The 23,412-nt window shown below is 32.5% G+C and overlaps 1 protein-coding gene across 1 annotated transcript; it reads right to left on the bottom strand.

The window, feature by feature from the left end:
* Nucleotides 1-1,295: 1,295 nt before the first annotated feature.
* On the bottom strand, nucleotides 1,296-22,390 carry LOC149252610 (uncharacterized). The gene is made up of 6 exons (XM_089454208.1): nucleotides 21,758-22,390; nucleotides 18,083-18,229; nucleotides 17,833-17,958; nucleotides 14,055-14,244; nucleotides 4,093-4,156; nucleotides 1,296-1,626 (listed from the first exon to the last, which is right to left on the bottom strand). Exons 1-6 carry the CDS (start codon nucleotides 22,247-22,249, stop codon nucleotides 1,296-1,298), a joined length of 1,350 nt encoding a protein of 449 aa, XP_089310334.1. The 5' UTR covers nucleotides 22,250-22,390.
* Between the last annotated feature and the right edge of the window lie 1,022 nt (nucleotides 22,391-23,412).

Below are 23,412 nucleotides of genomic sequence, written 5' to 3'. Positions count from 1 at the left end.
TCTCATAATTATTATCCATTACAACAACGAAAAACTCACAATTAATTACTACTAGCAATTGTCCCAAAAGGTACAAAGAGAGACCGATAGGATTATTAAATTAGAATTGTTGAATTTCTCTAGAAGAGATGTTGGTTCAAGCCTAACAGATGATTGTTTTTTATTATTGTAAAATTATATTGATAATTCATTGGTTTTACTTTCAAAAGCTTGAAGGAATTTGAAGAGCAGGTATAGAATTGCTTTGTGGGATTTGATCCCAAAATCACTGATTTGTAGATATATACTCAATGAAATGTTAATTGGTTGAAACCTTGCACAAATGTTTGATATAAGAAAATAAGCCTAAAAGGTTGAAAGGCTTAATTGGTTTGTGGAAAACCTTGTTTTCTTGGACTGGATGAATTACTTAAATATAGATGAGAAGGAATTTTTTAGTTTTGTGAATTACTAAAATATAGATGAAAGGGATTTCTAAGTTTAATGACATAAATCTAGTCCCATTTTGTAATAAGGATTGAGCACTTTACTCATAAATTAAAATGAGTTGCAATATACCATAATACAACTGACGATGATTATTTAATGATTTGCAATACACCATATTACAATTGGTAATGATCATTTGGACATTTATGGGATCATTTACTTGGTGTAATATCATGGTAAGTATCATCACTTACTAGAATTGGTGAACACTAATTGTATAGATATCCTACATGTGCAAGATTGTTAATTATCACGGTTGTTTTGTTCTTTGTATAAATGTCCTACATGTGTAAGATTGTTAATTATCATGGTTGTTTTGTTCATGTTAATGTGGTTTTTTATTTAAAAACATATGCCTCTTACAATTTGACATAATATAATTTTTGTTTTGAAAATATATAATGAAATTTGCATTATATATGAAAGGTTATCAACCTCAAATCAAATTATTTTTAAACAAACCTAAAAAAACACTAACTCCCTCAAATTTACAACACCAACTTAAGAAGAAGCACCACTAAAATGAAGAAGAAATTTTCATTTTTAATTTATGGAAACTTATGATTCACTATGTTAATAAATCTAAAACATTTTGAATGTAATTACACATTTAGATGAAAATGATAAAAAAATAACATTGTGACATATTATAAGCTCACAGATATATCAAAGTTAGAGATATGTATAGAGTACATTACAACATCACCGTTGAAACCAAAAATACTCTTCTCATGATTCTGCTCACGAATCACGATAAATGTGTCTCCAGTCAATATCTGCTCGCCATCCTGCTGAGTGTCACCGGCTCATGCCGATATGATGTCCTTCAGACGGGGCCTGAGCTCATGGTTCAAGAACTCACTGTATTCTAGCGTATCCCCAGCGATCTTACGAAACTCCACCAGAAGCACCAAGTTCGTGACTTCAAAAATCTCGGCATCAATACTAAAATGTCCCTTCCACCCCTGCTCGAACCTCTGCAATTGCGCCTTAAACTCCTTCGCCTTGTTAAAGTTGAATCCGAAAATCTTGGCAGCCTCCTCCAGCTTCGACATTATGGTCGGAGCCGACTGAGTCAAAGTGAACCTCGATTCTTCCTCTTGCTTAATGGCATTGTCGTTGAACAGCCCGGAGAGACTGAACCAAACATTATATATTTTGATTACATAGATTCTATAAACCAAAATATTAATAATATTAAAATACAAACCTCTCATACCTAATGCAGTGAAAAGAAGTTTACAACATTATTTTACAAAAAAAAATACTACATTTCAAAAAAAGGTGCAAAGAGAGGCCGATAAGATTATTAAAATGAAATTATTGAATTGGAAAATTTGTACTTTGTTTTGAAATAATAATTGTTGTATTGTTATATTTGTGTTAAGTTGGTAATACACAATAAAACTAATAATTAAAATATTAAGATGATGAAAGTTGATTGACATATAATTTATCACTTATTTTATCAATGAAAGATTTAAAGTCATTATGAATAAATATTGATTTTGTAGAATGGGCAATTTCTACTAAGAAGGAACCGTAGGTAAATATTACTTTTGCGTCATTTTGGGTTATTATTTTTATTTTTTTTGTAAATGTCTGATATGGTGGCATTCAAAATGTGTGTTGTATTCTTATTCTCATTTATTTTTTCTATTATTGGTGATTATCTCGTTTAGGAAATTATCTATAATTCTTGTAAATCAAGACAATGTATAATTACTTTACATCAAGTTGAACTCGGCCTAGAGGATGACAAATTAGAAGAATCCTATTATCGTTGTATATTGGTTGCTTCAATAGTAGTTTTTGGATGATATTGTTTTCTTAAAGAGATATTTGCTTAATGTACCACAATTAGTTGCCACAGGTTCTATCATAGTGCATAGCATCCTACATATGCATTTGTGGAGTAACTAAAAAAGTAGAAGAAAACATGAGATGAATTGATTCAAAAGAAACATGTAGAAGAAAATGAGATAAACTGATTTAAAAGAAAGACCTATCAACCTAACTAAAAATATTAATGTTATTATTATCAGCCTAAAAATATTATTATTATTATTATTAAATTATGAATTTCTATTATTGACCTTATTCATAAAATGTAAATAAATTAGTTGAAATCAAATCTACAACAAAAAGTATGGTTGGCCTGATGAACCAAAAATCAATATTGTCTATCACATACATAAATTATTGTTTTATTTTTGTTTATTTATTTATTATTTTTTTTTCCCAGAATATAATGTATAAATTTTGCGTTAACCAATATACAAAATCTTTGCAAGTTCCAGTCATCTGCCATTGTGGAGTAATTATTGTGGAGTTCCATAATGAGATTCTTTGGGTAATCATTTGGATTGTGGAGTTCCATAATGATATTTTTGGCATTAAAATGTGAGGTTAGTCATAAAATGTGATTTCATATGGTGCACAGAAATGTGAAGTTATATGGTGCACAAATGCCTAATTTATTATTATTATTATTATTAAGAAAGAAATAGTAACTAATTTTATCAAAAAATTATTGTAAATTTTAAAAATAAAAAATAAATGACCACATACTAAAATAATTGGCTTCCTCTCACATGTCAACCTCGTATTACCTTTCAACATTTGTTCAAGTTGACTAATTTTTCCAAGTTTCACAATTGTAATTGAACAAAGAAAACTTCATAGTCCCTTCCTTGGAAAACAACATTATATGAGCCAAGATAAAAAGCTCAACAATCTCACAATACCTTTCTTTTATTCATAGACAAATTTCAACCTCATTTTCTATATTCAAATATTCAATCAAAATGTGTATATAAAGTGTATAAATACATTCCAAAATCTCTCTAAATATTCAATTATAATAGTACTTTAATAAGTTAGCTAAATTTTCAATTTATATAACTCCGCTTATTTTAAAAAATATTTTGAAACAATAATCGATTATTATTATTTTATAATTTCAAGTAAATAATATACTCATTAACATTTGATTTAATTTTAAAATTATAATTTATTCTAAAATATTTACACACTCACCATTTAAAAAAATTTATTATAATTTTTAAACCTTCATACCAAAACCAAAACTGCTTTTCAAAAACTAAAAAACCACCTCTACTCAAAATAAATCAATTCTCATACAAATATAAAACAATTTAAAAGTATAAATCATATAAGATGCATTCTTACTCCAACCTTTTTTATTTAATAAAAATTTCAACATCAAGACGCTCAAAGACACGAAGAGCTTCCTCTCCAGGTAGAACTTGTTGATCTTTGATCCACCTTCAGGTAGAACTTGTTGATCTTTGATCCACCTTCCAGAGACTCAGGGTGTAAAGTGAATTTTTTTTGTGCGCCATCATTCTGTATGTCATAACGGTGGCGGCCTCGACACCTGCAAGCTTCATTAGGAGTTTCCCATTTGCGTAAAGTAAAAGATGCCTCTTGAGATAAAAACAAAAATAATTCTCATCATCACATGATGCAAAGGATTTTTTCCTCATCGCATAATCCAGAGGGTCCTGCTGAATGAATAGGACATCGGGCAAAATTTGATGTTAACAATTCACAAATTCACCAAAACGAAATAAACCTCACCTGTGCAGGTTGGGCCATTTTCGGCAGCGTTTCTTTTCACCTCCACTGTGAAATGAATTGTAAACTAATAAAAGATAAACACAAGATATCAAACCCACAATGAAAAAATTGGAACCAATAAAAAATAAACACAAGATATCAAACCCATTATTCGCATGGCCATGCTTAAAATGGAGAGGAATCGAGTGCAACATGAAAAAAAAATAAAAAATGCGAACCATAAACACCTCAGTCGCATGTGAGGTGCACATATGTCAAGCTTAGGGTGTACCGTGAATGTGAAATAAGTATTGGAGACCTCCTCATCATAAAATGTTCGGTGTACAGTTGTCACGGTATGTCGAAACGTAAAATGTCAGCGTAAGATGTGATGTGAGGTGTACAGATGTCACGCGTAGGTTGAAAAGGTAGATGATTGAATTGATTCATAGGAAGGTCTATCGGTCTAAATATATTTTTCACATATTTTTCATGAACATGAATAAATTTATTTCTATTTCTATGTTATTAATTACCAATCCTTAGTTTTTTTTTCCTTTTTAAATGCAAACTATTCCATTTATTACCATAATTATCTATTTCACATGAAAATTTAATATTAATTTATCAAAGATGGTTTAATTAGAATATCAATAAATGTTTGACATATAACTATAATTTAATAGTAAGTGAATATAAAATATTAATTTAATTAGGATTTCGTTATCCAATTTTACACACACCCATAAAGGGTTAAGCTAAACATTAATTTTGAATTCATATAATTGAATGCATTCTACATTCTCATAAAAATTATCTGGGTGCATTTTAACTCAAACTTGAGGTGGGATATCCATCAACTTTCCAATGTGTTTGGGTAATGATACTTTAAGCAATTAGATATGAAAATTATTAAATTATTTATAATAGAATCAATGCTATTTTGCTTGCACCAATCACATCAATTGAAATCAATGCATTGATTTTAGTATACATGCATCAATGCATTGATTTCAATGTACATGCAATTGATTCAACATTAACTATAAATTATAATATAAATATATCTTACATTTTTGTAAGTAAAATATGTATGTTTTTAATCTTAACTAAAAACTAAGATTTAGCTACTCTACATCTCTTATTAATAAAATTAAAAAACTCTTTTGTGAAGGCTATATCCAAGAACCAAACCGTTATACCAACTAACCTAGTGAGAATGTATGTCTCCCTTGTGTATACCCCAAATACAAAAGGTTGCCTATTGTTCTATACTAAACAATAAATTATTAATGTTTAGTTAATGGTTTATGGAAACATGTCTATAGTCAAAATCATGAAACGTTTGACAAAGTGTGAAAAGTTATTTTTTTTAAATCATTTAGAGAAGTTATACTAATATTTATTCAGATGGGTGTGTTTATTTTGAAAATTTATATTTAATTAAAATTAAAATTAATAGATGGTTAATTTTGATGCGAGTGTGAAAGTATATTTTTGAAAGCAATTTTTAACAAGTTTTTGGAATAAGTTTTTTAAAATTTAAAATTAATTATTAAAAATTATAAAGTAAAAGGTAGAGATTTAATTTGCACTAAATATTTTGGAATATTTTTAATAATATTGACAAATTAAAGATTGAATTTTATTTTCAAATTAGATATGCCCTTTTTATTTTTTTTAATTAAATTGATTGGTTAAAGGAAATTCATGGGAATGCCTGTCATATGAAATGAGTTATGATTTTTTGCGCATGTAGTATTGATAAGTCATGATATTGACCCATGATATTATAACAAATCCTATTTACACAAATAGTAAAATGGGGTGAATCTCTATAATTAAGAATCTTGTCACAGGTTTTTTTAAATGTGTATATGTTTATCTATACATTAATTCTTTTTATAATTAAAAATAATAATAAATTTATAATTTAATTATTTTTTTTTTTTAATTAGTGACATGAGATGCATCATAAAATAAGTATTTTGATGTTTATCATAGATAGATGCTAGTTTACCGGCCATTTAATTTATTTAATTGGGCTAGTTATATTAATGATAGATATTGTTTAATTTTTTATATTTTTTATATTTTTAATTGAAATTTAATAATATGGTTTTAGTCATTTTAAATAAGATTGTGATTTTTCATTATTTAAAATAAGTTTTAAATATAAAAATAAATTTAGGACTCTCAAAAACTCTTGAACTCAAATTGTGATTTTAATAATTTGTTCTAAAATTTCAACATAAGTAACTCAAAAATTATACCACGAAGAAAGCAAAAACATTAAAAATTAGATTATGATTTAATAATAAGATTTTTTTATTTTTTTTTTTCTTCATTACTTCTAAGTTCAAAGAAAAAAGGTGGTGTGAGAAAGATTTAGCAGCTAAAAGAAAATTAAGATATTATAAGGAGGTCAACAACCCCACCTATGAAGATCACAAGTATCTCTCCATTTTAACTAGCTCAAAAAAGAAAATTAATATAGCCAAGATTAGAACGAACTCTCATGAGCTCCATAGTGAAACGGGTAGTTGGGCAATTCCTAAAACACCATGGATGGAAAGAATCTGCCATCTGTGTGAGAATATGAACATCGAGGATGGAAATCACTTCCTCTTAGAGTGCGCCGCGTACAACCACATTAGATCTCAGTGTCGTAATCTTTGTTGCAACACTGACCTTCCTAGCCTTTTACGATGTCAAAATTATAGTCAGCTCGTGAGGCTTCTCTCCAAGCTTTTTGAACATAGGAATCAAATCTTAAATCAAACTGAATAATTTGTTTTCTTGAAGTCTGATCAATAAATGTTAACACACACATATATTAATTAATTTTATTTTTTAATTATTAAAAAATGAAATTATACTTATCTACAAAATTTAAAACAAAAACCAATTTTTTTCTAATATTTAATTTATTATTTCGATGTTTCCTAATTTATTTTAAAAATAATATTTAAAATAAATTTTTAATTTTTAATTTACCATATTATATATAAAATTAAAATTTCATTAAAATATAATATTTTATATTCAATTAAACCTAATTAAAAAATTATTAAAAAATAAAAATAAAAATATTAATTATATGAAATTTTGACCACCATATTATTATAAAATTTACCATTACTTTTATAATATAAACATTTTTTACACAAATTAAATACAAAACAGTATAATATTAACCATAGAGGTCGGTGAGAGGAAATCCATGAAAGTGAAAACTCTCAACTATATCTCTTTGACTTCTGTAGCGTGCGAGTAATATGGCCACAAAGGACACGCATCATAATTTTTTTTGGGGAACAGTCATGATGAGTGTAGGTACAGTCACCCTTTTTGTATGAGTTATTCGCTGTATGGCAATCTTGCAGGTTTCAGGCAGCAGTTTGAGGAGAAAAAGACTAACTACAAGGTCTTATAACAACACCTAGATCCTTGAACCCTTGGTACTCTCATAGATGGTGATGTGAATTTTGTATGTTTGTGTGTTTTTTTTCATTAGGTTAAATTTGATAGCCAATTAAATTATAAAAAATTAATTTAAAATATTATAAAAAAAATATTAAATTTTAATATATATAAAATAAAACTATAAAAAAATTTACAAATTTTTCCAATTAACTGTAAATTAATATAAATTTAAATTTAACTATACACTCAATGTAATATCCATGCATAACGCCCCAGATAATAAAACAAATAAAATTACGGTATTATAACCAATCTGATGTAATCCAATCACCATGTACCTCGGGCCATGTTAAAACATAATAACACTATTGGTTGTCGAAATCAGATATTATGGTCAACAGGGAGGTCGTGGGCTCAACCCCATCGCCTTCCCTCCTTTTTCATTCAGTTACTACAACAATAACCACCAAAATTATAGAATGTTTTATTATTGTCCTAACAAATGTGGTTGCCTCATTGGTGGAGTGTCGAATTGTCTCCATTGAGGTTAGGTGTCCAAATTTCCAATCCTCGTGGCCTCTTTTTAAATCACCAAACACTTATGGGTTTTTTTGAGGTGCAAGTGGTGTCTAAGGTGTCACTACAAACTCAACACTATATTTCAATTTTCATCTACATGTTATGCCATGCGTAGAGCTTAAATGTTACCATGTCACCATAATAGTACTACCATGTGTCATATTTAAATGTTGCCACGTGTAATGTTAAGTTTGATTTTGTTTTTGTTGATCAAAATTTTCAAATTGCTATAACTTTTGCACATGGATTGTGTTCGGTGCGATTCAAATTGTGTTTGAATTTTCTTGTTGAGTTATTCGACATGGCACTATTTTCATCAAATTTTTGGATTTTTAATTTTAGGTCTTTTTGGATACTCTCGGAACAAGAATAAGAGATTTAAAAAAGACCACTAAATTGATTAATGTTTTAGAATTGATTAGGTTAGCTTAGACTATAGATTGAATAGGATCATTCAATTAAGATTTTGCAACAAATGGGAAATGACATCAAATTAATGAAGGACTAAAACTAACCAAGGGTAAATTATTTATTGGTTTCCTTTGGTGTCTTAACTAACCTAATTATTAAAGATGAAAGAGAGTAGAAAACTAGGATTGAATAAACTTGGAAAATGTTGTAGGTTCTAATGTTCCTTGGGCTTAATATCTAATAAAAACCTCCAAAAGAGTACTACTCCATCTAAACAAACATAACCATAATTTTATTCCAACCTATGAAACAAACTTCATCCCAATTTGTTATTCAATGCAATATAACATAGTAGATCTATTATATAAACTAATAAATAAATGAAGTGCTAAATAATAGCCCAATATGCCCTCAAACAAGTGATACTTCCCTTACCCTAGCTATGTTAAACCCCCCCCTCAAGGTAAAAGAGCCAAATTGTCCAAGGCGTGAGAGGAGAAAAAGCTACTAGGAATGCCCTCAAACATGACTACAATCCTTCAAAGAAGAAACCAAACCAAAGTCAAGAGATACATGTAGAGGTGTTGGAGTTGATATGATAAAGTAGCATAAGAGGGTGAATAAGGAGTAAAGGTCTTGGATCAAAATTTAAGACTAATATGGGACTATTCTTTTGAGATACTAAGAGAGAGATCAAATATTTCAGGAGTTCAAGAAAGGGATTATAAATAGGAGGAGAGTGATATGGATAAATTATGAAATTATCAAGGAGTAAGTGAATGTTATCTCAATCATTGGGAAAATCATGTCTTCCATTATAAGTACACCATATATTCTCACCATGAACTCAAGTTCAATCCCTATACCATAGGTGATTCCATCAAATGTACACTCTATTACACAAGCCATCACTTACAATGATCATACAACTTATAAGTTCTAAAAAGGTTATTTCAACCCTCTCATCTTTGTTAGAATAACATTGCTTGCCTCTCTTTTTAGGATGTTAAAGGCCATGAATTTTGTTTTACCAAAATTAACCTACCATCATGAGTGTCATGGAAGGAAGTTAAGAATTTAAGTTGTCTATGGAGGGCCCTCATTAAGTGAGATATGAGGATAATGCCATCTACAAATAAAAAATACCAATGGAGGCCCTTAAGAGTAAACAACCATTCAAGATACCCAATGATTCGAACATGGTTTCCTCTAGATCACCCATGTAGAGTTTAAAAGGTGTAGGAGAGAGTGGGTAACCTTATTTAAATCCCATACTACTCTTGACCTCTTTTATTATCTATGTCCTCGTTCACATTATATGCCAATGTCATCACATATAGGCCCACCAAGGATGGAAGACCCAAATCCTTAAGACTATAAGATATATATGACAATACACAATGACTTATTTTACATATATAATCCTAAAAACAATAACAAGAAAAATATTCAACATAATTAAAAAGTATCTAGTTCCTCTAAAAATAAAAATTATATTGAAAATAAAATAAAACTACAAAACTAGTTTTCAAATCCATTAAACTACTAACTAAAACTAGATCCCACATACTTAAAAACTATCTTATTCCTTCAAAAGCAAAATTATATTTAAAATAAATAAAACTACAAAACTAGATTTCAAATAAATTATACTACTAAAGAAAAAAATCTAACCTACAGTAACATAGAAATTCAATATAAAACTAGGAGCCCATGTAAGAAGTATTTCTTTTAAAGAAATGGATAGTGTTTTGTATCAAAAATAGGCTACAACTAAGTTAGTAAACATAGTAATACAAAAATGATCTCTTAAAACAAAAATCAACCTAATGATCATGCAATATGTGTCTAGTACAAAAAGCCCTATATCACACTTCACAGAGGATTTTAAAATTTTATATAGGTATAAACTTTAAAAAATGTCAAAATTGTTCTACATAACATATGAAAACATGATACTTATAAAAGGCATGTTTATTGTGGACCTCATGTTGATGAGTATAAATGGGTTGTGATTCCTAGTTTCCCAAGTTTGTTTCTTCAAGCATTTGATGGATTGTTTCCTCTTCCTTGGGTTCATTGAGGAATTTCTAGAAGTAGATGAGAGCCCTTGTTAATATTTCAAACCATATTGCCCAACACTAAAAATTCTACTTCCAAGACCTAAATTTACCTTTTTTGTTACAAGAGTGTATCCATAATCACTACAGTTTGAGAAAGGAAGCAATGTTGATTCTTGTGGACCTTAGTTGTTACCAAGAGTATGTATGTCTTGTTAGTATTAATGAAGTTTTCATACCTATGAAAACTCTATAAATTTCTTTCATTTCCTTATAATATTTACCATGGCTCCTAGGTAATTCATAACCCAAAGATCCCACAAATGTCCAAAAAGAGTATACACAACAAAATCCAGGAGTTAATAAAACACCCAAAAAGAATCCTTAAAGATATTAGACATGTAGAGGTTAATCAATCCTTTCTAAGCTCAAGGAAGAGACAAGCCCATGTTGTTCTTTAACTACTAGTCCAAGAACCATATTTTTAAGATAACCAACATGACCCAACATACTCATTCATTACATGGGATTGAGAAATTAAAATAGACAGCATAAGAAGAATATATTTAATCAAGAGGGTGAGTTACTCAATATCACTACTATTAGTGCTATGAAATAATAAAAAGACCGCAAAGTCTTCAAACTAGATCTAACAAAAAGTAACAAACCTAGTATGAAACCACTAGGTTTTATCTTGGAATAATTTGAACAATAAATGAATAAACCAATAGTGATCTATTGAAAAGGCTTAACAAAAAAATGTATTTGAAAGAGAGATTATAGCCACGAAATTTTCTCATTAGTATTCACTTCAGTGCCTTCCTCATAATCCATAATCCTACCTTCCTCCTGCATTCACATTGTTCCAAAACATCAGTACTGAGTTAAGAGTGGCATGTGCGGAATTCTTTGAGGACAATGCACATTATATTCTTTCCTCCATCTATATAGTATACACCTACTTTATTGAAATGATGTATGTGCTATAAAATGCTTGGAATATGGCAACATGCAAATACTAACATAAAAAATGATCCTAGGAAATATCTTGGAAGAAAATTTCCCTTATTTTTCATAGGATTTTTTTGTTCAATCTTGAGGCATTATTAGTGAGGTTGTCCACTTGTTAATTTAGGTCCCTTAAAACATGAAAAAAATTGTTGTACTTGAACCATAAAACCTTTTTTTTATTCTAGTTATTAGACAAACCAACTTGCTATCTAACAAAGTTTTCAAATTGTTAATTAGATTAATAATTATTGATGAGTTCTCAATAACTATCAAAATATTCGTCTTGGGTGCATTTATGGATGTTAGTTTTTGAAGGAGAGCTTAAAATCTACCTAGTTGTTTGTGGTTATCCCAAGACCCCATTCACAATTGAATTTGTGTCTCCTCTAGGATCAAGGACAACCACAACACCTTCGTCCCTCCACATCTACCACTCTTGATGTAAGTAATTTATTTCCTTTGTATTGGTCCTAGAATAAGATCTAAACACTACAACAAAACCAGCGATTTACGCCAGATTTAGCGCCAGATTTTAGTGCATTTTTTTTGTAATTGTGATGAGCAACCTGGCGCTAAATCTGGCTCTATTGTACAATTTTTAAAGCGTCATTTTTTGCACCTGATTTTGCATCCTTTTTCACGCTAGATTTTGCATCATTTTTTACACCAAACTATGCATCATTTTTTGCGTCAAATTTTGAACCAAGATTTGCATCTTATTTTATGACAGGTTTTGCTTCTAGTTTTGTGTCATTTTTTGCATCTATTTTTCATTCTCTTTTGCTTCCTATTTTGTATCATTCTTTGCTTCCATTTTTGCACCATCATTTGCATCAAGTTTACATTGTATTTTGAATCCAATTTAACGTCTTTTTATGCATCCATTTTGTGTCAGTTTTTGCATCTAGTCTTACGCCAGGTTTTGTATCTAGTCTTACACTAGTTTTTGCTTCTATTTTTGCACCATCTTTGGTGCCTATCTTTGCACCATGTGTTGAATTTGATTTAGCACCAAATTTTGCATCCATTTTTGTGCCCATTTTTGCATCTTTTTTTGGACCATTTTTTACATCCACATTTACGTTTGATTTGTCTCCATTTTTCCCATCTCATTTTGCACCATATTTTGCGTCATTTGTTTCATCCAATTTTGCATCATTTTTAACACCATCTCTTGCATCTAATGTTACATCATTTTGAGCATCCAAATTTGCATTTATATTTGCATCTTATGTTGAGTCATGTGTTGTGTCCACCTTTGCATCTTATTTTGTGTCTAATGGTACATTCAATTTAGAGCCATTTTTTACGTCTACTTTTGTATTTGTTTTTGCACCAAGTTTTGCATCCAACTTTAAGCTATTTTATGCCCCTTTTTGCACCATTTTTTGTGTCTACTTGTGTCCAATGTTGCACCATTATTTACACCGACTTTTTCATCCAATTTTGCATTTTTTTGGTGTCTAGTTTTACATCGTTTTCACCATCCAAATTTGCATCTTTTTTTGCCTCATTTTGTGTCCACATTTGCATATAATTTTGTGTCTGAGTTCGAGCCTAAATTTGCATGTGATTAGGAATCATTTTTTACATCCAATATGGCATCCTTGGTTTCACCTTTTTTCAGCCCCATTTTGCATCTTGTTTTATGTCTTTCTTACATCTTTTTTTTTTTCCTTTTTTGCACCCAAGTTTGCATCCCAAATTTACACCATTATTTGCATCATCATTTGGCATATTAATTTGTAACGTTTTTTGCTTCTTTTTAACGCTCAACTTTGCATCTTATTTTACATCTAGTTGTTGTCTTTTTTTGCATCTAATTTGGTGCCCATTTATGTGTCCTTGTTATTGCGCAATTTGATATCCTTTTGTATGCCATGTTTTGTTCCCTTCTTTGTGTCAACTATTGCACAATTTTTCACTTCTAATTTAAAACACTTTGTATGTCAATTGTTTGCATTTTGTATTAATTCCTAGTTTAACATCCAATTTTACTTTCAATTTTGCATCCATGGTTACATCCGCATTTGACTTCTTATATAGAGTATATTTTTCTTTACATATATGACCCCCTTTATAGATTCATAGTTAAATATATGATAGTTTCTAAATATCATTAAAGCAGATATCACAATTCAAAATCATTTGTAAAGAAATTTAAGAGAAATTGACAACATCCATCCAAAAAAATAACAATGTGTCATTAACAATTTTCAAAACATGTATAAAATAGCAACATAATACTAATAAAATCAGTATTATTTTTAATCAAAACAAGTAAAATTCAAATATGATTAACAAATCAAAATATTTCATGAATATCGTTATTCTACGATAAATTAACAACATACATAAATCAAACTCATCGTATGATTACAAAATCAAAATGTCTTATTGATATAGGGTAAATTCACAACACCCATCTAAACATAACAATGTCATTCTACACAATAATTTCTTCATAAAAAACAATGCATGTGCATGCCTAGCTACCACCACCAAGATCATCCTCATGTTCATCTTGACCATCCTCATTACTCTGATCCACATCATCACCATTACCGCAACTATCATCATCATCTCCTCCTTCACCACCATCATCCTCATCCTCATCCTCATCATCTCCTGATATATGTTGAACATAATTTGGATCATCGTCTTGGCAATCATTACCTATAGCATTCTGACAAAAAAAATCAATATTACATGTTAGTATTAATTACATAACACAACGCATGTTTTTGTTATACAATGTTAACCATAAAATGAGGTAAGATATACTAGCATTTGCACCAGATGTTGCAAAGGAAACGCCGTAAGGCATAAATTGAAAAATACAAATACAACAAAAGAATACTTTGATAAAGAATAAAAATATATTGAATGCTCAAATCAATGCCCCATTAACTGGAAGCATTTAGTAGACATATCTAATGCAGAGATAAGCAAAAATATATAATTCTTCAAATTCTAGATGGATGCAATCACTTAGTAATGCCATGTTGAGAACCTTCCTCTACTTGTAATATCCTCTATCAGGGGCAACCTTCACGCCTCTACCTTATATCAACACTGACGAAGTTAGCAATCCCATTGGCCCATCCTATTTATCTGTCAAGTTTGAAGCATAAGGCAAGTGACTGGACACTGGTATTATACAATAAGCTGAAACCTAAACTGAACTTCCCCCATGGGCATGACGGACAAGAGATGGGGCTTTTCTTAAATAGAAGAGATAGGGCAATCTTTACATCCCTACCTCATCAACACTGATGAAGTTAGCAATCCCATTGGCCTATCCTATTTACCTGTCAAGTTTGAAACATACGGCAAGAGACTGGACACTGGCCAATCCTATCAGATATCCCTCTATCAAAGCAACATTCTAATGGCCCCTGCTACAATTATACAATATCTAGAGAGCATCATTAGAAACATCCTTTGGAGAGATAAAAATGAAAACAAGTGGCCTCTACTCCATTGGAAATGGGTGGCATTTCTTAAATAAGGTACGAGGGACAGAATGCAAGATCTTTTTAGCAAGGTCCCCTATACGAAAATCTATTGATACTATTGATGGAAACACACTTTGGAATAAATCAATTAGAAGTATCTGGTGTGAGGCAAAAAATAGAAGAGATAATCAAGAAAATATGTATGCCTAAAGGTTGTATAATCTACAACGATGTGCTTCAAAGTAAAATTTTATCTAAGGTAGACACAGAAGTTTCAATTCATACAAAATTAACTATCAAATTGTTTTGTTTAGACTCTTAGAGCTAACTTTAAGTTTTAACAGCAGAAGATCAGACAGACCAGTAGTTTAGGAACTCTGCACTCCTCACCATTTTTGTATACTTATGGAGAAATTATAGATTTGTCAGATGGATGAAGATGTTTCTGAAAGCATCATTTTGCAAACATGCAAATTCTCCTCTGCGTAAACAAATAAAAGCTGAAAAAAGAGAAGAAACCAAAAAAGGGGTAGAAGTATAGGCCAACCCAATGTGAAATTTCAATATAACCTTCTCTAACCTTGTCTAATTTCTAAACAACACATTTAACTAGTCATTGATGTCATGTTTCCTCTTTGATGCTTTACATCAAATTAACTTCATCTAACCCCAGCAAGGTAGATGTGCCCACCACACCACTTCATGAGAATGTGTACACAGTTGTACGTCCCTTCATTATCTCAGATGATGCTTTTACTCTCCACCAAACTCCTCGCATGAGAAAAGCAATCTTTGCAAGGTCTCAGTTCAGATTTGGGAAGCTTTGCAAAGGCACATTGTGTTGTTTCATGATGGTAAATGTTATTCATGAATGGCAATTTCTATCTGATTATGTTGAATCCAGGGCATCCTCTGTTATTCCTTGCTGCTTTATGGTTTTTCTGGTTTTGTTTATGGTGGTGTGAGGCTTTGTCGAGGTGTGGTGTGAGAGAGGGACCAGACCATCTTGGGCTACCCTCCTCTTGGGATCAGCTCCTACTCAGGTCTCTTTATTTTCTTCCTCTCGTCAAGTCCTTACTCCTCAGTTGGCCGGGGCACGCACTTCTGAGGTGGATTCTATCTGCAGCAGGGCCTCCTCAGGGCATACATAACCTCGAAAGCTCATCAATTGTCGTGTGAGTTGAAACTAGCATTTGAGGGTGGGAAAATGGCAATGGAAATTTGAGAGGTATCACTGCTTCATTGCTGAAAGGTCATCTATCAAGAGTAGATGTACCAGTCCCATTACAACTAGACAGCTGCAGGGAAGGGTACTCCTTTCCAAAAATGACACTAAAAATAAAATTCTGATGATGATGAACATGATGCAGTTGGAATTTAAAGCCATGGACAAGCATTTGACAAGGATAAAAGCAGTCTTACCGCATGGCAAAGGCCCAACTCATCTAGACAGTCCAGGTGATCAAGCACCCATAGATGTGGAGGTTTCCACCTCCTAGTCTCCTCATGAAAATTTATGTTTTCTATCTTTACTATTATAGTAGGATTATGTGTTATATTTTGTGGCTGTTAAGCCAAGGCACTGTAGGCTTTTTTAGAACTCAGTATATTTTTTTAAAATGTATATTTTTGGACAGCAGACCTCCTGTATTGCCAATGGTCCGGTTTCCCTAGTGGCAGACCAGAGGCATACAGAAGGTTGGATCATATGTGATCATCAACAGTTAATAAAAGGCCTTTAAATTACCTCCCCACCCCCTCCCAAAAATAAAATATAAAAATCATCTATAAAGTTTAAAAACTCAATTATTGAGAAGATTTTTCGGCATAAATCACATCATAAATCATTTGTCAACGCGTTCCAAACCAACAAGTGTGGTTCATCGTCAGGACAAGTTGAAGATCCAGACCATGGCAGATTATTTTCCAACTAGCAAAATTAAATCACAACTAGGTTATTATCCAGCTAAGATTAATCAGAAATCAATTTTTTAAAAGTATGTTCTTATCAAGCCCAAATTTAATCAAACTTCAATTATACCCTGAAGATGAGCTCTGCAGTGTGGTCAAAAAATTGAGGAATAATCTACTCCAACACAGCTCTCCTCTTGAATAAAATAATGTCCAGCTACCTGAGCTTTAAAGTCATTCTAACCTTTTGTATGGAAGATTTATAGAATTCATTTCCATTTTAGTTATAGAAAATCCCAATAAAGATAGTGATTGATTTCATGTTTGTACATATGTAATGAACACTTAGCACAATAGTATAGCTCAGTTTGCCCAACTTAGCACAATAGTATAGCTCAGTTTGCCCAACCCTAGCACAATAGTATAGCTCAGTTTGCCCAACTTAGCACAATAGTATAGCTCAGTTTGCCCAACCCTTTCTACAGAAGGCATAATACCCAGGGAGGTTACAGGATCTATTCCCAAGTAGTTCTGTCCAGTTACCAGCTGGTATTTCAACTAGAAGTCAATTCCATTCCTCACCCAGAAAAAAAATGCAGGGAAAGGAGGGAGAAAGGGGGATTCCATCACTCTGACAATGTACCAACTTCCTCACTTGGAACAGTTAATATGTGGGCAAGTTAAGGGAACATCTTTCTCTGGGAAAATTAATATAAACAATTACTGATGCAGTTACCTCCTTATAATGGCATAAATAAAAATTTTGTTGAATTAATGTTTGTAAGGAATTATCTTTGTAAGGTTCCAATTTTGATGTACGGGCAGAATAAATTATAAACCTATCCATCAACCAAATGAGTCTTGCAAAAAGAAAGAGATAAAGAGAAACTATTCACAAAACTTACCTTTAGCATTTGATGGCCTCCACTATCACTGGTGCTGAAAAGTTGCAACATCGGTGTTTCTTTTTGCGAAGGAGAGTGAGTAATTTCACTGCCTTTCTCAAAATTTGATAAATCACCCTCCCAGTCCTGTAGTAGTCACAAAGAAACATCTTAATATAATGAGGCATTTTCCAAACAAAACCTTTTTAAAAATGGTGCATTGGATAAGGTAGCCTACGTCAGAACACTGTATAGGTCATAGAGGGAAGACCTGTAGCTGCTCTCGGATGGCAGGCACAACCTTATGCAAACTGTCAAAACAGCATGGCGCACTTCCCGACTTCACATCATTGTATGTCGAATCTATGCTTCGAATAAGACACAGTAGCTCTTTTGAAGATACCAAAACACTTAATACCTACAGATGAAAACAAAATATTACATTAGAATACAACAGACTTTAACAAATTATAAAACCGGTTTTCTGGAAAAGCAAAGAATAGAGGTAACACTGCAAAGGACACGTTCAGAAAAAGATGTTATTGCCATTACATATCTCAGTTCTAATGATACAATGAAATACGCATGGAAATTCAACTGTGAATAACCACAGTCCACCCTTTTGAATCCCATTTGATATACTTGTCAGAAAATACATTAACAAACAAAATTATACATGTACTATGAACTCCAGTATAAACTGACATAAATCTCAGCCAAATACCAAACCTGTTGAAAATTAAAGTGATCATGAATATACAACGAAAATGCACGAATGTAAATTGGATTTCAAGTATTGTTTCTATCTGGATAAAAGAAACAAATTAGAAATAATAACCACCAACTGCTACCGTTATCAAAGAAGTGAACTTGTTAGAAGATCAAGCTAAAACAGTGAAATATTGAAATCCAGGAACATTTTCAATAAGACATTAAAAAACAATCATCAAACTTGGCAGGAAACGCAAGGTTTCAGGCAAGACCACTGCCCACCCAACCATGATCCACCTAAGTAACATTGAGTTGCACTCACTTCTTATGTGACTTGAGAATGGATTACGAATGCCGACTATTGGCATATCAACATTATCCAGACAGTTATAGGGAAAGATTTGAGAAACTTAGGACTTCAATTTTCTTTGAAAGCAACAGACTTACTACACACATTCAGGACATTTTTTGGTCAGAAAATCATTATGATTTACCAGCATGGATCCATCTTAAGCACGGATTCACATAAGTTGATATTCACATAAGTTATTGATATAGATCTTCAAGTCTTACTACACACATTCAGGACATTTTTTGGTCAGAAAAGCATTATGATTTACCAGCATGGATCCATCTTAAGCACGGATTCACATAAGTTGATATTCACACAAGTTATTAATATAGATCTTCAAGTAATTTATTTATATAAAGTGTTAACTTATTTTTTGAAAAGTATAAGGTTTAAACATCTTACTCGCATAATTTTTTTTACTTCTAATTACTTTACATGAAATTATATTATAGGTCAAATGGATAACTAATTAAACATGTATAGCATATTCTTTTTTTCTTTTTTATTATAGCCAACATTACTTTTCTATTTAGAGAATATTTTATTTTTATTTTAAGAGGGACACATGTCAACTCTAGAGTCCAAGTTGAGCACGGACATACTTACACATCACGTTCACACTGGGCTGTAAAATGAGCCTCCTAGCCCAATTATACTATAAAGACAACAAACATGATCACTCCCAATTTGTGTTGAGAACCCTTGACAGTGCATAAGAATATACCAAAAAACATTTTCTTCAAAATTGCATAGTCAAACCAGGTTTGGGTTGGGATCACAAGTTTGTCCATATCCATTCAATATCTATGCCCATTATACAAAGTTAGCGAAGTACCTATCAGATGTAAAATGCAAAACTCAATCCTTCTTTGCAAAACTCGTCCAAAACATGAAGCATATAAATTGCTCGCTGAATTATCAAATAGAAGTAACTTCAGTGCAATGACATCAGGCTGAATTTACCCATTGTTTCTCGAGCAATAGACATGATAATTTATGGAAATGACCCTCCACAAAAGACTGTAAATAGATGGTGTGCTTAGCTATTTGATTGGAAATCTTGTCTACAACTATTTAAACTACAATGAATTTGTCAACATAAAATATAAAGTTGGATAGGTATTTTTCAGACACAAAGCATTTGAGATCCAAAAAATAGACGCTAATCTAAATGTCTCTAATTTAAACCACAGACAATTATTTGTTTGTTGAATTAACAACCAAATTAAGTTTCAATAACACGACGTAATTTTCACATACAAAGCATTTGAGTGCAAAATAAGAAAGATAGTTTAAACGCCTATAAAATAAACCAAGGACATTTTTTGTCTGTTAAACTAATAAACAATTATATCAAATTCAAGCCTACATTTACATGCATGAAGACTGCTCATAACTTAATCTATCAGGAATGGATCATTTGTTGTTAATGTTGAATTTTTCTGTTAATATAGCACTGACAGCAAGGCAAATTCAATATTTAAAAGGCAGCAATCTACATTCGGATCTGGACAACACTTTTTCTCCTTTCCTGCTATGTGATTATTCCCATGCAAGAGGAAGTTCCAACTAATTGATTTTCACACTTCCAAAAGTAAATTCCTCATGTCTGAATTTTCTAGATACAAAACCTAGGTATAATAATCCTAATTGTTGATCCTACCTTGAAATAAGTACCTTTAATCCACCATTGGATCTTGCTTTAAATAAACATGGGGTCTTGCTTGAAGTGTCAAAGTTTATTCATCTATTCCTTGCTATTATCAATAAGACATAATAGAATAAAGGAAAGAGCAATGCACCTTGTGAGTCATCTGAAGAACTGCCTTGGTATTGATGTGCACGAACTTGTGGGCAAATACAAGAAACTGAACAACAAGAGAGCTATAAAAAGGATAATTAGCCAGAACATAGTTTTGCCAATGATCATTATATCCATAACAACTTTCTTTCGTGCTTCTTTTTACTAATGATCCCACAGAATCAGTACCAGTCTTTTGCTTTTGAAGCAAGCTACCTGAAAGTGGAGACAATCGTTGATCCCTATCCCTAAGCATCTTATTCTCTGCCTCCAAATAATGATCCTCTTCGAGAGCGGGCATCATTTCGCCTTCTTCACCAATATTCCAAGGCTGTAAATAATCCAACCATAGATCAATAATGTGTGTAGCCTTCTTCAGACAAGCACCTACTGGCCAATAACTGAAAGCTCGTAATATAAACCTGTACAAAGGCCTCTGTAACAGAAGGGACCATGTAGCAGGCACAACCAAACTACTCCGTGGCAAGGAAAATGACCTCAATCTCAAGGTATCCATTTGTGATGCAGCTCTCCATCCAGAATTCAACTCTTCTTGAGGACAACACAAAGTACTGCTTACATAATTGACCAGTATTTTCACAGCCTCTGTGATTTCTACACTGGGGAGACCATACCTATGAAATCGATTATTAACAGGTAACAAAATACCAAAAGACTGGCAAACCCGTGAAGGTAAGGGCGAAAAATCCATTCACTAACCAAAACTGTACAAAGGTATGAACAACAAACTCGGCGCGAGAAAATATCGATGGATTCTCCTCGAAAAAATGATGTACAGACACACTGGGAGCACAAAAATCAGATATAGGAACAAATTTGTGTAGATACAAATTCAGAAGATGCAAATAAGGGCTAGAATTGAACTTCACAGGCCTTCCATTGTCATGGCTACCGTGCAAACTATGCAGAGAAGACGCCCATTTCTCGAAACGAGACCGGGAAGCCTTCTTAAACCCCAATTTCATTTCATCCGAATCCGAACGATGCATAATATCATTATCTTTGCATACAGCGTAATAAGCAAACCAAAACATAAAATACTCAAATGCATTCAACTGCACCTGAAATCCTCCTCCATGGCCGTCCTCCTTCAATCGGTCTTTAAATAAAGCAGGGCAGACTTCAGATAAGATATACAAACCCCTCTCCGACTGAAGCATGTGACGAATCCACGCCGGAAGGCGCTCGGATGGAAACACATAGCGAACCACATTTTCCTCGTCTGCGGCAAAGATTGACGAAAACAAAGCTCCAGACGGCGAGAGAAGATTTACGACCGCATTCGCGGAATGCTCAGAGGTCTGCGCGATCCATCCGCCAATGCCGGACGGCTGTAAGACCTCCTCGAAGCCGAAGATCTTGCGGAGCAGAACGGGGAAGCATGTTATGTAAAAATGCCTGGTCTGATCCCAGCTGTGCCTATCGATGAAGGATTCCACGACCCGGCATGAATTCAAAATATCAGACGATGATGAGGAAGCATTCAATAACAGCGAACTTAATTCTTGGGCTTCGAAAGAGAAATCTGTCGAAGGTGAAGAAGACACAACCATTGCACCTCAATTTTACAGTCTCTCTACTGATCCGGTCGGAGGCTTAAATCCCGAGATAAACCCCTTGAATCTTCCTGAACCCTCATGCAGAACCACTAAACCCTACACTACATCGGATCGCAGCACTCACTGATCTAGTATTATAGGCATTCGAAGGTGGGGATACTCTTCTCTTTATTTCAAAATATTTGCACCGCCTTAAGTAGCTTTTCAACTTTTGCCATTTCCCTTGAAAGACGTTAGTGTGGGGTGGGGAAATTATGTTGTTTTTGAGGAGTTTTTTGGTTTGTGGGGACAGGGCCACTCTTTATGTGACCATCCGGGCAAGCGAGGCGGTAATCTTAAGTTCTTGCAGGGATATCTTATCTCTTATGGATTAATATGATTATTGATACTCTCTTATGAATTACTTACATTAGTGATAAGGATAGGGGATTAAAAATTTAAATATAATAATAAATTATATAAAAATAAATAAAAATTTGATGGGGTGTTGAGATGTGTGTTAGGTTACTGAGCGGATTTGTTATTCCGTTGTCACCCCAAACATTAAAGAGAGGGATAGTGTCGCCCACATTTAATGATAATGCACTGTTTTAATTTGGAAATCTTTGAAACTTCCTCAATTTCCTACAATTGTTGGGGTCAAATTGATGATATTTGGTGTCAATGTCGTGTTGTCGGGTTATCTATGGGATATTTCCTCTGCGGCTTCTATAGTAGTTCCTTAAGCAACGTGGAAGGTCCAAGTTGTTCTTCCATGTTGGTTTGGCCTTCCATCCTTCACTCCATTTCATGAGCTAGACTATCTACATTTTCCAAGTATTGGCAAGGTTGCATGTGGCCCGCATACCCACTGGTGGGAGTACCTGCACTTAAACTCTTCTAGGTTTATGGGAGCTCAACTCCAACAAGTATACTAGTATTGTCTTTGCTCTTAATTTTTTCCACTGGGTCAGCTACATTTATATTACTTTGGTTTGCTTGGTTTAGGATTCTTTGGGGAAGGTTCAACGTGTTATCTAGGGGTGAGGTAGCCTTGTCCTCCTCCTGCCTACGACAATCTTCCTCACATTGTGTCTTGGTTTTACCATTCCTTTGCAACTCCTTTAGCCTTTGGTTTACCTTCCACCTTTATCCCTAAAATCCTTCATTTTGTACAT

Source organism: Pinus tabuliformis, chromosome 7, assembly GCF_031772625.1.
Source record: "Pinus tabuliformis cultivar Carrire ecotype Pingquan chromosome 7, CPIR1, whole genome shotgun sequence".
Lineage (NCBI taxonomy): Eukaryota > Viridiplantae > Streptophyta > Pinopsida > Pinales > Pinaceae > Pinus > Pinus tabuliformis.
This window is presented reverse-complemented; position numbering and strand designations above follow the sequence as displayed.

Excerpts from the sequence above, each read along its gene's own strand:
- LOC149252610 (XM_089454208.1), bottom strand. The coding sequence starts at position 22,249 with ATGGTTGTGTCTTCTTCACCTTCGACAGATTTCTCTTTCGAAGCCCAA. Across the intron at positions 14,245-17,832 it reads GAGGCCATCAAATGCTAAAG|AATGCTATAGGTAATGATTG; the intron begins GTAAGTTTTGTG and ends TTTTTTTGTCAG. Across the intron at positions 4,157-14,054 it reads TGAGGATGATCTTGGTGGTG|TTTACAATTCATTTCACAGT; the intron begins GTAGCTAGGCAT and ends ATCTTTTATTAG.